General features: G+C 38.0%; 2 protein-coding genes and 1 long non-coding RNA gene across 5 annotated transcripts; 2 read left to right on the top strand and 1 right to left on the bottom strand.

The window, feature by feature from the left end:
- The first annotated feature begins 1,496 nt into the window (after window positions 1-1,496).
- LOC131303270 (uncharacterized) lies at window positions 1,497-5,747 on the top strand. Its single transcript, XM_058330064.1, has 2 exons — window positions 1,497-1,822; window positions 3,643-5,747. The coding sequence occupies exons 1-2, from the start codon at window positions 1,541-1,543 to the stop codon at window positions 4,936-4,938; spliced, it is 1,578 nt and encodes a 525-aa protein (XP_058186047.1). The 5' UTR covers window positions 1,497-1,540; the 3' UTR covers window positions 4,939-5,747.
- A 2,401-nt stretch (window positions 5,748-8,148) lies between these two features.
- Window positions 8,149-14,962, top strand: LOC131303268 (pentatricopeptide repeat-containing protein At2g35130-like). 3 transcript variants are annotated; one of them, XM_058330062.1, is made up of 8 exons: window positions 8,149-8,270; window positions 8,918-9,102; window positions 9,195-9,427; window positions 10,445-10,694; window positions 11,303-11,448; window positions 12,404-12,609; window positions 13,292-13,416; window positions 14,162-14,962. In XM_058330062.1, coding segments are annotated over exons 1-8 (1,731 nt in total). In that variant the 5' UTR covers window positions 8,149-8,268; the 3' UTR covers window positions 14,746-14,962. The 3 variants fall into 3 exon arrangements, with proteins under 3 accessions (XP_058186045.1, XP_058186044.1, XP_058186046.1); XM_058330061.1 differs by having other exon boundaries at window positions 8,152-8,226; XM_058330063.1 differs by lacking the exon at window positions 8,149-8,270 and adding an exon at window positions 8,393-8,544.
- On the bottom strand, window positions 14,650-15,198 carry LOC131303269 (uncharacterized). The gene is made up of 2 exons (XR_009191933.1): window positions 14,996-15,198; window positions 14,650-14,936 (listed from the first exon to the last, which is right to left on the bottom strand). It is a non-coding gene; the product is annotated as an uncharacterized LOC131303269 (long non-coding RNA).
- Between the last annotated feature and the right edge of the window lie 14 nt (window positions 15,199-15,212).

Genomic DNA, 15,212 nt, shown 5'->3' with positions numbered 1-15,212 from the left:
AAAAATAAAGCCCAATATAAACAATCCAAAAAATAATTCTATAACGGGGTGAAATAAACTAAGGACGATATTAAAAAATAATAATTAATTCTTTCCTTCAGCAAAATTTGACTACTTGACCTCTTAGTTGAAGAGAGTGTGGTAAACTACACTAGTTGCAAGGTATTGATCTGGTAGTTAAAGTCTGAGACAACTTGCGAGTTTGCTTCTTTTAGATTTCGGATACGAAACTTTTTAGGGACTATGAAATCTTGTGGGGCCAATCCATACGACATTTGTCTCTGGCTTTAAATTAATTGGAGCTCTGTTAGCAAAATGCAAGATTGGTCTCGTAAAAATTAATTTATGGGCGTCATAACTGACCCGGACAACTTGAAATATCCAATAGTGAAAGCTTGCGTAGTTGTTTTGTCATGTGATTAACATTACAAATGTGGAGAAGGTTCTATATGTTTGTAACGGTGATGATTTTTACACTTCAATTTTGCTTAGTGCACTAGTACTTTTTTCCCCCTCCCTTTACTTTTTTTATTTTTTTGCCATTCGTTAATTGAAAGAATGGATCAAGCGTCTGGTAGTATCTGATTCAAATAAGTCTTAAACATTACTCTCTAAAAAATGAACGATTGTGATAATTTAATTTATATGAGACCTAAAGTGAATCCAAAAAATTTATAAGTACAAAGTCGGTGAAAATGAGCAGGGGCACATGACCTTGCATGCCCCTCACTCGGCCCGCCACTGCCGGTCGACTAGTGTTGTTTCCTGAACGGTTTCCTGTTTTCTAGATTGTTCAGCATTGATTTCCGGACTGTTTCCGGTTTTCTTTCCCCTGTATCCCATCTTTTCTTCGAGTCCGGCTTCTCTCCAATCTTGATTCGTAAAATTTATTTATAATCTCACATCAATGAGAAAAATAAAAGGAAGTATTTTCTGTTGAAAGTTGCCAGAAGCTTAACTCCCCACTTTTTTTTTTTTATAAAAAAAGGCTATTGTAGGATAGAAACAAAGAGATAAAGAAAAAACCCTCTTAAAAAAAACATCCACACGACTCGAACTCCAGACCTCTTGGTATAAAACAAAGGAGAATGATACCCCCATCGAACAGCCCACCGCACGCATGCCGGGCCCACTCCGGCCATCGGACGGCCGATCCGATCTATCCAAAAATTCTATAAAAAAAAAACGAGTGGGTGTACGCGGAAATCAAGGGCATCCGACATGTGTAAGTGCTCGAACCAATCTTCCATCTTTTAACGGCTCGGATCTCTGATTTTTGATTTCCGTGGAGACCCACTCGGTTTTTTTTTATAGAATTTTTGAATGAATCGGATCGGCCGTCCGGTGGCCGGAATGGGCCCGGCGTGCGTGCGGTGGGCTGTTCGGTGGAGGAAGTTCGGTGGGGTATCATTCTCCTAAAACAAAAGTCTTGACCACCTGAGCTAATCAGAGTTGGTTACTTCCCTCTCCATCTCCTGGGGTATAAATTAGGAACTTCTGGAGTACTCAGTATTTCATTTGCCGCCCATAAGCCGCCATAATGACACTCAACGGAGTCATCCACGCACCACCAATATCAACGACGCTCTTCCATTTCAGACCCGGTTCTCCCACGAACCGCCTCCGGTTCGCTCGCACCGGTTCCGATCATTTTCTCCGGCGTTCCGGCTCCCCAAGTACTGCGTCGGCGGTTTTGGAGGCCAGCAAAGATGCCTCCGTGACGCACTTAAGCGCCCCTCCGGTGAGAATAGTAGCTCTCGTCGGAGAAGGTAGCGTCAGTCCTCTCAAATCCGCACCATGGCTCGAAGTTATGCTTCACACCGTAAGAACTCTCTCTCTCTCTCTCTCGATCGACACGTGTACCTATTCAGTAGTGAATTTCCGTGTTCTAAAACTCTGCCGCCTAGGCGCTAGGCAGTGGTTCAACAGCTAGTCATAGGCTGTGGTTCAACAGTTAGTCCCGGCTAGTCGGAACCTAAGCGGTAGGCGCCCCTTTTCTGTTCAACTGGTGCCTAGCAATTTTTAGAACATTGATAGATTTTATCGTGTGAATAGTGAGGTATTTGGAAATTGCTGTTGGCCGAGGAAACTTCATAAAACACGGGGATTGTGTGAAGTAGGGGAGTATTGGCGGGGCCGCGGGGAACACCAGTGATGACATGTGTAGAATTACGTTTTGATGCAATGAATTGCATCATCGATCGTCACAAGCTCCTAGGAGCTTTCCTGTGCCATTCTCTCAAATCCGAGATATGGAGAAGCGTGGTGGTCTTCCTGTCCGAGTCAGACACATCATCAATGCGTGGCTTGACACGCCCCAATGTTATTAACAAAGCAATAAACTCATCAAATGGCCATTGAGAATTAAACTGCATTTTGGAATGAATACATTTTAGCAAATTACTAAAATTATTATAAATATATTACTATACATTAGAGTTACTGCAAAATAACTTACAGATGATATTAATGTGTCAACGAGGGTTGCCCGTTTGAGGCTTTGCCCCAAGGGTCTCCCTTCCCATCTAACTAGTCTAACTATACTAACTTTTTCCGAGCCAAAAAATAATACCCCTTTATATACGAAAGCCCTGAAAACAAGTCAAAACGATTTAATCCGCATCATCTCGTGTCCGTACTGTTTCAGTGAAGTGTGGAGTAAAATTCTTAGTGTAGCGGGAAAAGTGATGGTATTGAAAGGTAAGCATATTGCAAACCTTGTGTATTCTGAATAAATATGCTTCATTAAACATCCAAGGATGAGAATACATGCCTGAAAAGGCAGCGTGATGAAATTCTTTGTTTTGGACATCTCTTATGGATCTAACGAGTAATGCTTAATTACCTTATCAGACGTGTTATAGAAAGGTTTGCTACATAAATCGTCAATTGCCGAGTCAGTAGATTCCATATTACCTTTCACGTATTGGTAACTCCCCTTAAGGATATCGGAGAATGATAAAAGTCAAATTTCATTTAGGTTGTGACTATTCACCATGGCTATCTTTTTTAGAAAACTTTCCCTTATGTTGTTTTGTTTTGGGTGGGGGAAGATTCAAAAAGAATTGGCAGTATAAAATCTGCACAAGCCTTGGCTCAAAGATTGTTCCTGTTGGATGCGTCAACATAGATGATTATATTTTGTTAAAGTTTTTTCAAAAAGTTTTTCAAATTCATATTGGTTAGTTTTGATCTTTTGGTTAACTGTTCAGTGAATTAGTAAGAGTTACACATTGCCAGTTTTAAGATTGTGGCTCATGTAAGGAGACACTGATTCCACGGAACCCAGTTATACCATGTATACCATATAGGAGCATCAAGACCCCCAGTACGATGATGCTATGCGGCATACTATAACAGTTAATTTTCTGTTACGTCTCTGTCTTTTGCCTTTCGAAGTATGCCAGAAGCTAATGAGTCACTAGAGGGACTTGAAGTCTTGAACCACTCAAGTTGAAGATCACCTCCTCGATGCCTTCTCAAGTATTATATGTATGGGGTGTTTGCTAGGGAAGGCTCAAATTCCACCTCTATTCAAAGAAAGTGATATTGATGTAATTTGGTTGTGTTAACCGTTTTCTGTTCAATGGCATAGGTTAATTAGTTCTAATAATTTTATCTGACTTATTTATCTGCTATCAGGCAAAAAGATTGAAATGGGTTGACGAAGGATTTGAAATGTCGGTATTTACTGACAACCTCCACGAACCTAATAGTCCGGCAGTTGAAGAATTGAAACAGGAATTAAGTCGTGCAAGTATTTTGGTGATTGTTGCACTTACAAACCAAGAATCAGTCAAGTGGGTTCAGAGCAACAGCCAAAACATACCCAACATTATCTGCTTTGACTCCTCTCCAACGTTGACAAACAAACTTGGGGGATCGTTCATTCAAACAGAAACTAAAGGAAGCATCTTCACCAAAGTAGCTGAACTTTCTCTACCAAAAAAGACGAATGAATCGACGGAACTAGTTCGAACTATCTCCGAGGCTTGGGAAAGGCATAATTCCGATGATATAAGGTTCTGTTTATTAATCATTATTAACGCTTACATTAGGCCTGTTCCAATCCTGAACAACCTGAGAGCAAAGGGTTTTTCTACTCTCAACTGCATGGTAAGGAATTGTGGGCCTCAGATACTGAACTGTCTGTTGGATCCTAACTGTAGGAATGCTCTTCAGTGCTTGAATCAGTGCAGTCCAGTAGATCAGGTTTGTAACTACCGATGTATTGCTTCATACGAAAGTCCAAACCTAGAAGAGTTCTCTCTCTGTGTATTGCAGAAACACAATTGTCTTGAACTGGATGCAAAGATCCCAACAAAACCGCATGTGCCCCCAATGGTAAAATTTCGAGGGGAGGACATATGTCATGAAACTGCAGAGGATCTTTTTGTGGGTTGGCTAGGGAGTTTGGATTGGAGTTGGCGCGTTGTAGCTGGTCAGAACCCAGCGTACGATCAATTTCCGTGTCAGTACCAGCTTTTTTACAGGGGAAAAGCAAAAGGATCATTCTGGTACGAGCCCGTTTTTCAGGTTAAAACCCTAGGGGATGGCGAGTTGGTTTGGAGAAGGCGAAAATATAGAGTGAAGAGAGCAAAGATCCCGGGTACGTTTAACTTCAGTGTGTTGGACAATGGCGTGGTTTCAAATGAGTTTTGGACGATTGTGGATGTTTCGGATGATCTTAGTTGGGGCTTGTTTCATTACCATGGAGCTGCCCGAGTTGCTGGGCAGTCTTACACTGGGGCAGTACTTGTAAGTCCTAACGGGGAGTATCCGAATGAGAGGGAGAGTACGAAGTTAGTATCTGCATTGGATAGATGCGGTATCAAAGAATGGGAGCTATTTAATGTGGATAATTGTTCGTGTAACGATCCACCGTTGGGCTTGCCTGAGGGGTCAAGGTTGCATTGTAAGATTGAAATTGAAGATTGAAAATCGGCCTCTGTTTAGGGTTGGCAAAGTGTTGAGGTACAAGCCTAACAAGTGGTTGGTGGACTAATCATGAGTGAAGTTTACGCCGTGTTTGGAACTTGAGGAAAGAAAGAAAAAGCAAAGGAAATAATTTTCTTTTCCGTTCCTCTGGTAAGAAATCCAAGAAAAAATAAGTAGTAGAAAATAATTCTTCTCCTCACTTTCCTTTCTTTCTTCCATCTTTACTTTCCTCATCTTTTCTTTTTTTCTTGCTTTCTTTGCTTCTCCGCGAAGCCAAACAGAGAAAAATGCCTTTGCTAATTTTGTATAGTTTTCTCCCGTTCTTTCTTTCCCTTCCGCAAGTTCCAAACATTGTCGTAGTAAGTCGGGGGCAATGAGAATTTCGTGGCGTGAACTAAAGTCTGAGTTTGCAAAGTAAGTCGGGGGCAATGCGAATTTCATGGCCTGAACGGAAGTGTGAGTTTCCAAAATGAGATACTCACGACTAGATTGTGCCCAGTGCGCAAGGCTCCCTTATCAACTTCCGGGCAGTTGTCAAAATAACTCACAGAACCCTATAGTTGCATTTGGTTGATTTTAGTGAACTATAGGCGTGACGCCGGGTAAGTTTCACCCATGATGCAAATTTATATGGGAATTGCTCAAATGAATTCGAGTAATTCATGAAGGTGTAGCATAATAGCACTGTTGTAACAGGTCATGAATCAGGTCATGAATCCCACAAATACAGAATGAAACTCGGATGTGGTTTCCTTTCCTCCATTGTGATTTTCATTGGTTATGAATACTAAAAGTTCCGCTTGCCCATCTCTCCTTGGCTTATCATGCAAAGCCATGTCTGCAAATCTCTCTCCACTCAGGAGTTTATAGTCACTATTTTTTTCACTTGCATCTAGGGCTGCAAATGAGCCGAGCCAAATTTTAACATTTTCAAGCTTGTTTATTAAGTTTTCAGCAAGCTCACGCTCTAGCCAAGCCGAAAGGAAGATAGCCTGGCCTTGAGTCGAACTCGAGCTTGTTCATGAGCCCTAAGGAGCCACAAGTATCATATATATATGCATACGCTACTAGGGCTACAATGTGAAATTTTCATTAGGTAGATATGTAAGTTTTAACATATACTCCCTCCGTCCCTTTTTAAGTGTCCTGCTTCGTAACTCTAACTTATTAAAAAGACATCATCATTACACATTTCACATTAACTTTTTCCTCCACTTTCCCTACTTACCCATCATCATTACACTTTTACTCACTAACTTTTCAAAATGAAATCTACTTTTAGGGACAAAATAGACAATGCATCAACTTTTATCTCCCTTAACTTTACAAAATGGACACTTATTAAGGGACAGCCCAAAATGAAATACTGGATACAAAAAAAGGGACGGAGGGAGTAGAAGTTATCAATTAAAAAAAGTTCCTATTTTACGGAAACTAAAAGATAGTAGTTTTTTGTTTAGTACTTCTTTCATCTTAATTTGTTTGTCCAATTTTAATATCTGTGCCTCTTAGAAAATTATAGATTTCAACTTTTGATGTTTTATACTCCTACAACTCTGGAAATGGAAATTTTGTCTAATACTCTATCCATCTCTAAATAAATGTTTGGACCGAAAATCTAGGCCTTTAAATTATTATAAATATCCGGACCTAAAACCTAAGTTTTTAAATTATTATAAATGTCCAGACTAAAAACCTAGGCCTTTAAATTATTGGAGTCGCTCAATTTATTTAAAGTATTTTTTATGCAGAAAAATCGATCAAGCCATATTTTACAAAGATCTATAAAACAATATTGTAAACAAATGAGTGGTTTTGATCATTTTGTGTGGGACTCTTAAATAGGACCGAACACAATGCAGTGTACACCAAGTGGTGTACCCATAGTTTTGTCCACAAATCTAATAAAGCTTTTTTTTACTACAAAAATGATTCCTCTCCCGGCAAAAAGTGGTCCGTCAACTGAACTTGCCTTGAAACTATGAATACATCATTTGGTGTACACCACATGTATAATGCATTGTGTGGACCCATCTTAGGGTCCCACATAATTAGAGGAGCTGATCAATTTATTTAGATACTTTTTTAAGAAATCCTACAAAAGTATCAGTTCAATTGGATATCAGTAAGTGCTTGATCCATTTTTTACTCAATTTCATGTTAGAAAATTGAGCAAATAACACAAGCTGAGCTAATTTTTTATTTTTTATAAGGTACTTTCAAAAAATATTTTAAACAAACTGTGTGACTTAGACTGTTTGTGCAAAATCTTGAAATAAGTCCTCACACAATACGATATACATTTGGGTGTACACCAAATGGATAATCCATGGTCGGACTCCAAATCTAGAATCCAATCCAACCTAATTATCTCCCCTTAAATTTGAAGGGATATGCAGAGCCGGAGATCACTAATGAGGTTGTATTCTTATGGACCTTCTGTCTTAAAAAAAAATTCGGCATTTTTTTATTTTTCTTAATTTTTTGTTGAACTTTTCGTTGTGATTTTTGGTTTAATCATACCTCTCGACAAGAACCAAAAGTATAATAATGTGAAAACAAGTTAATGTAAAACAAAACTTTAAACAAAAAAATACTAGCTGATATTTTTTTTGGGCTTTGGTGATAATAATTTTTTTACTTTTTTAACTCGCCTAGTTGAAATTGATAGTTAATTCAAAAATATTATGCTAATTTAACAAAAATTCAGCAAAGATAACAACCAAACATACAACCAAATATACTGAAAGTGCTCATAAAAAAATACCGAAAGTTGCGGATAAATAAATAAATAAATATATATATATATATATATATATGTATATATATGTATACACAGTCCGAATCAAGTCCACACACTTTTCCATCCGCACCTTCCTTTTTCCGATCGAATTTTGATGATCCGAGCTGCTCAATATGATCAGAACGTGATTTTAAGGGTATCCTTAAAAAATCTGAAAAAAAAATGATTGGAAAGGGTTTCATCCGAACATTTTTTGTTTGTATTTTTTTGAACGGTTCAATGAAAAATTGCTTAAATCAAGTCCTTTCCGGTGTTTTTGTTTTTGCCAATTTCTTGCGGACACTCATACAATCATGTTCTGAACACATTGAGCGGCTCGGATTATCGAAATTCGATCTGAAAAGGGGCGGATGGGAAGAGATGTGGACTTGATCCGGACTATATATATATATATACCGAAAGTTCAAGCAGAATGGAATCCTTATCTTCTTCTTCACCGCTGATACCCTAAGACTCACAACTATACACACAGACGAGGAAATCATGTAAGCTCTCTTTATCTTTATCTTCCCTCCTAATATGAAATCATGTAAGCGCTCTCTCTCTCTCTCTCTCTCTCTCTCTCTCTCTCTCAATCAATGTATGCACTTATATCTAGGTTCATTCACATATCTTATTCGATGTACTTATTGATTAGGTTCATTTAGACTTCTAAGAATTAGAAGAGTCTTTTCCATGGATTATGAATTGGGACGTAGTTTTTAATTTTATGAATAGAGTTGAGTATTGAATTTGAAGATTGAAGCTGCGGCCACCGTATTTGGGGCTACGATGCTTGCAAAAATCGCCTAACCCTTGCGAGGGTGAAACTCTCTTTCTCTCTCCTCTTCGTCTCATTCTTTCCTTTCTTCTTCTTTGCCTCGTTACCCATTTAATATTCTTACTGGCTACTATGTTACAATCAGAAAGTCCCACATCGCCTAAGCATGGGCTTGGCCAAGTGTATATAAGCTCTTAGGCATCCTCCCCTTGTAAGTTGGGTTCTACCACGAGTTTGTATCATTCCCACCCAATGTATCTACGTTTCTTATTGTAGGCAGCAATACTCCCAAGTGTCGTAATACCATCCTACACCACTTTTACACCAGGGCTCTATTGGAGAAAGACATAAAAGGGTAAAAGCTTGGGTTATCATATCTAGCAGTGACCACTGACATAATTTCTCTGGATTTGTAGGTTGATTTCTCAATCTGCATTGAATTATGTCTTTGCGAGACCAAGAAGTTGTAAGACTGATTTCATATGTAGAGCAAACAAATCTGATGAGGAACCTATTGAGAAGTTCAAACGCGACTTTCTGTACATTGACAAACATGGCAAATTTCGACACTTCAATCCCAAGAAAGTTTCCAGAAAGAAAGGTAAGGTGATGTTTATTGGCATATGATTTCCGTACATTTACCCAAGCAATAATGGTCAGAATTTGCTTAAATTGTTCATCTTTGTTTAATAGGTGGCTCTTTAAGGGGACAAGGGTGGAAATATGGATCTGGATTTGTTGATGGAATTTTTCCAGTGCTGAGCCCAATGGCTCAACAAATTTTGAAGTTTGTGCAGAAGGAAGAGGATGTAAATAGGATACATGATTCTCTTGGAACTCTTCCTCCCACTAACACCACATGGGATGATATCATCAGTGGTTTGGTGCAGCTTCGTTTAAACAAGGACTGGGATCAAATCATAGTGGTCAGAACGTCCACTTTTCTTGCTCACTAGAACCTTCCATTCTTGTTCTCTTTCTTTCTACTGGTGGTTTGGGTTGATTTCCAGAGGCATAAACACTCAAAGATGCTATTGTACTGAGATATATTAATCTTTGGACACCTGTTTGGATGACATCAAAATGAGTTTGAAATTATTTTCTCAAAGTACATAAGGAAATTATACTAGTTAATTTTTTCCTTTAGAGTTTTTGATAATTTTGTGTAACTTTGTCTCTCAACTAATTTGGAGGAAAACACATGAATAATTCAGTCTAAACCAAAATAAATTCTTATTTCAGGGCTTAGGCACCTCCTTATTTAACTCCAATGCTCCTGTATATAATTTGTCTAGGGGTTTAGATCACAACTGCCCATTTGACAGATATTAAAATACACGTAATGCCAAAAAGATAAGAACTGCAATGCACATTTCACACATTTTAATGCTGCTTAGATACTTCTATACACCTTTTATTATATATGTCGATACAGTTTTTGCACATCAACCACCTCCCAATGGGCTAGTGGGTTGTTATTAGCATTTTCCTTTATATAAGAGCCTAAAATCACTTAATTTGAATTGCATCCACTCAAACATCTTGATTAAGTCCAAAAGAAAGCTCTAGGCATTGAAAAGTCAAATCTAAACAAATTTACATTAGGTTCATAAACACAAAAACCAAACCATAATGTAATTGACGTCTTCGAATTATGTTGTTCGGGATGGTGACCATGGCAATACTGGCTATTCTTCTGTTCCAGCTTAATCTGAGTGCTTTCAATTAGATAACACATTGTGTGGAAGATAATGACTATGAATGGTACTTTGGTTTCTGTTCGTATATAGGAGTATTTGCGTCATCTTTTATTTTCCACTTTGTGCTCTTATTTTTTCAAATTTCATTTTGGCTTGTCAATAGTTAGGAATAGTTGATCAGTCTTTCAAGTTGATCTCCCATGGCTCAATGTTTTCTAATAATGAATGATAACTTCTGTACAGGTCTGTGAATGGATTTTGCATAAGAGTTCCTTCCATCCTGACGTTATCTGCTACAATTTGCTTATTGATGCTTATGGACAGAAGTCACTATATCAGAAGGCAGAATCCACTTATTTGAACCTTCTAAAAGGTCGATGTATTCCCACTGAAGTTACTTATGCTCTTCTAGTAAAGGCCTACTGCATATCTGGCCTTCTAGCTAAAGCTGAAGCTGTCTTTGATGAGATGAGAAAAAATGGCCACCCCCCAAGTATGTTCTCGTCTTTTATGCCCTCACATTTAAACCAACTGTTATGGCCAAGAATTCTCCTCTGAAAATTTTCTCGAAAGGATAACTTTCTTCAATTGTTGAAGTCCATACTCAGCTATATCCGTTCATCATCGAGAACCTTAAGAATTGAAGCTTTTCAGAATCAGCTCTCAAGCAGTGTGAAAAGTTTTTTTTAGTCTAAAAGCAAGAGCAAAACCATTGCCAAATGAACTTGCACAGCTTTCAGTAACACGCCCTTATTACTCAGTTTATAGTGTTTTATGGGTTATTTGTATTTGGATGCATTTGCTTCTGAAATACTTCACAGTAAGCGTTGTAATTATTTTGGATTTTTCAGTTTGTTCTTTTTGGTAGGGATTACTTTTACTCCAAGTTGCTAATTAATCTAAGTCTCCAATAGATTGCCTTCTTACCCGAAACCCATGTATGCTATTATTACTGTTATACTAATTGCCTTTGTGGCCACAAGAAGTGTAAAAGACCCTAGTGGATTGTTTATTGAGAGGTACTGCACATTCACAATCAGCTTTTGACACTTCTTTTTTGACATGCTTTTTTTTTTCTTTTTCCACAATGCTTTTATGCAGGTACAGTTGTATATAATGCTTACATGAATGGGTTACTGAAGGGAACAAACTCGCATAAGGCAGTAGAGATCTTTGAAAGGATGAAGAGAGACCACTGTGAACCATCTACTGACACTTATACAATGATGATTAACCTATATGGAAAGGTGATCCCTGGTATATACTTGATTTGATTTTACATGTTTTTGCCCATGAACACCTATTGGCTTTTTATCGCAATTCTGTCAGTCAAATTCCTCGTATCATTTTTGCCAATAGACAAGTTAGATATAACAACAATAGCAGCCACAATTACTATCACTTAATATCATTAAGGTTGAGTCGATACTTATCTTATGACTCGAAGATAGTTAACAGTTATCTACTAAAAGATAGAAGAAGATGAGACAAAAGGCAGACATTTAAGTGAATTTTAATTATGATAAGCAACATTGAGCTTTATTATTCTTTTAGATCCTCTGTGCCTAGCAAAACATTAGACCAGACAATGCCGGATGACCAGGACAATAATACTTTAGATGGTCTCATTCTTAGACAGTAGCGAATCTAATCACCATGCATTAGTCATGAATTTCATTGAAGCCAAATTTGGAGGACAAAACATCTGACCTAATCAATGTATTATGTACGCAAGAAGAGAATAAGACATCTGCCACCAAAGCATACTTCTGAACCACCAAAAATGACAATTATGAAGTTCATGCGTTCGACTCGAGCAGAATTGTGCATAAATCTTGATACACACAGTGGAAGTTCTAAAGCCCCATAAGTAGAATTGTTGTATTTTGTTCATTCATTATTGATGGGGCACAGACACTGTCCACAGTTATCAGTATTTCAGGACAATTTCAGGCTATATTTAACCTACAGTCATGAAAAAATTTCTGACTCCAGAATAACTTTGTTAAGTACAGTAAAGACCATTTGATCATTCTGGTTATTGCAGGGCAGAGATCCTACGTAGGGTTATACTCTACCATTGCTAATTTATTGAACTTTCCAATATCAAGATTTTCTCTTTTGACGTTGGCTCTGACATTGTTTTCAGTAGTTTTATTTCTTCCTATGATAGGAAAATTCTAGTATTCCTCTATACTGCAGGCAAATCAATCCTACATGGCCTTGAAGTTGTTTCATGAAATGAGGAGTCAGAAATGTAAACCGAATATTTGCACATACACTGCTTTGGTAAATGCATTTGCTAGAGACGGACTCTGTGAAAAAGCAGAAGAAATATTTGAGCAGCTACAGAAAGCTGGGCATGAGCCCAATGTATACGCTTATAATGCCCTCATGGAAGCATATAGGTAACTTCTCAAATCTCTCTCATCGTGTGCACTTTGTCACATGAAATCAAAACCATTTTATTGTGGTTTACTTGACCTGAGAAATAATAATATAAAAGAAATTGGAAGATGAGGAAAATCAAATGTAAACAAAGTTGATAAGACAAATCGAAACCGATAGGAATTTTTACAACATGTAGGTAGTTAAGATCAAACATGTTGGAATGAGTGCGGATGAAATGATCATGTTGAGATCAATGAGGGTGGTCTTGTTTTGTTTGAGAAGAGTTCTTTGAGAATTTGCAAATAAAAATAGACCAATTGATGCACTTCCGTGGGGAAGTGAGTTATAATCCAAGTTACCAACGAGGAAGGCGGTATACCAAAAAGATGATGTGTTGAGGCTGCAAACAACAATGTTCTTATTATATGACTTTACGTCGACTATCTGGATCCCATTGGTCTGAGTAATTTACATTAATGGAAATAGTATCATAGAACGAACTTTAAGTTAAAAGTATTCTATGGGGTGTTTCTGGATTGTGTACTGTGTAAGGACTGGGTAGAAGTGAAGTCCATTTGCTAAGTGATAATAAGTTAATGGTTGCTGTTGTTACACAGTTCTGCCACCCATGAACATAAATGTTCCTTGAAAACTAGTCTTTACTTCTTTTTTCTTTCTTTGACTTTCGGCTCCTGACAGTCGTGCAGGTTCTCCTTATGCGGCTGCAGAAATATTTTCACTCATGCAGCATATGGGTTGTGAACCAGATAGAGCTTCATACAATATTATGGTAGATGCATATGGGAGAGCTGGTCTTCATGAGGGTAAAAGATTGCACTAATCCTGTCTGTCAAATAATGAGTCTGAGGATTTGTTGCCTGATTTTGTAATTTATTTCGCCGAAAATTTTAATCCCGCTTGGAAAAACAAAAAGATGAGGTCTCGTTTCACCCTTCTTTTGATTTGGTATTTTTGTTATTACCATCACTGAACCCAACGAAGGACCAAATACAAATAGTAAGAGGCTGAGTCTGCTCTTAGGAATCATTTAACAGAAACCCCTTAAAGCTGGATTTTCCTTTTGGTAGCTTTCACATATTTGTGAAAGCTAGCCAACATGCAAAAAGCCTATTAAAGAGTCCAAATGATGGCTATGAAGAGTTCAACTGTTGGCTAGTGGGATATGGAATACTACAGCAAATAGAACAAAGTGACAAGGTTACAGAATTCACTAGTCCCTGACTAATCAAACTATCAGTTTTCTGGGAGAAATGTTATAGCATTTTCCCCATCCAAACATTAACAAACTAAATAGATTTGGGGGATATGAATGGATATGACTTGTCAACTCATCAAAAAACTTGGAATCGAATTCAATGGCATTGCTATTAATATGTATCTCACAATTGAGATGAATCTAGAACAAGCGATAACTGCATTCAAATTATTGACACAATGCTTGACTGATTAATGGAAGAATGTTTGATTTAGCTCATATATGATTATTAAATTTTGCTTCTTTTACATCAATCCGCCTCTTATGGCTTCACCCCTATTGTTTGTGGTTAGATGCACAAGCTGTGTTTGAAGAGATGAAGCAGCTAGGAATAACCCCAACCATGACATCCCACATGCTGCTGCTCTCTGCCTACTCAAAAGTTGGCAATGTAGCAAAATGCGAAGAAATCGTGAACCAGATGCAGAAATCCGGTCTCCAACCAGATACTTTTGTTTTCAACAGCATGTTGGACCTCTATGGCCGAATTGGACAGCTAGAAAAAATGGAAGAATTGTTAAAAGCCATGGAAAATGGACCTTTATCTGCTGACGTCACCACATACAACATATTGATCATTGCATATGGAAGGGCAGGTTTTTTCGAAAAAATGGAAGAGTTGTTTCAGCTGCTCCCTGTGAAGAAGTTGAAACCAAATGTGGTGACTTGGACTTCTAGGCTTGGAGCGTATTCAAGGAAGAAACAGTACAATAGATGTTTGGAAATATTTGAAGAAATGATCGACGGTGGTTGTTACCCCGATGGAGGGACTTGTAAAGTACTTCTCAACGCTTGTTCTAGTGAAGACCAGATTGAACAAGCTACTGCTGTCATTAGAGCAGTGCACAAGGAAATGGATACTACATTGCCAGCTTGACGACTGCCAAGGGGTGAACTCCCAAATGAGGCCTTGTGGGTTAAAAATTTGTTGTTTCCATAAGAAAAATGGGGCCCACCACTTTTACCTTTTTTGATTTTTTTTTTCTATTTTACTTGTTGAACGTTTTTAGAATTTTTTTTTTCTTGCCTCGCCCCTGGAGATTGCAATGTTTTCGCATTGGGTATTGACTCAAGGATATGGCAATTTCTCCAAATCCGATTGCAATGTTTTCGCATTGGGTATTGACTCAAGGATATGGCAATTTCTCCAAATCCGATGGGTACCCGCCACCCACCCCGCTTATTTGGAGGAGGGTATTACCTGATTTTTACCCTATGGGAGCGGATATGGTAGAACTTAAAAAATCTCTGCTTCAATATGGTGCTGAAATGAAGGTTATTGTTTATTGCTTTAACTTTCTCTAGAAAAAATTAAGAGAGAGTAACAAAAAGACCGTGCCAAAA

The sequence above is a fragment of the Rhododendron vialii genome, chromosome 10a, assembly GCF_030253575.1.
Source record: "Rhododendron vialii isolate Sample 1 chromosome 10a, ASM3025357v1".
NCBI classification, from domain to species: Eukaryota; Viridiplantae; Streptophyta; class Magnoliopsida; order Ericales; family Ericaceae; genus Rhododendron; species Rhododendron vialii.
The sequence above is the reverse complement of the archived record's forward strand: the minus strand, read 5'-3'. Positions and strand labels throughout refer to the sequence as shown.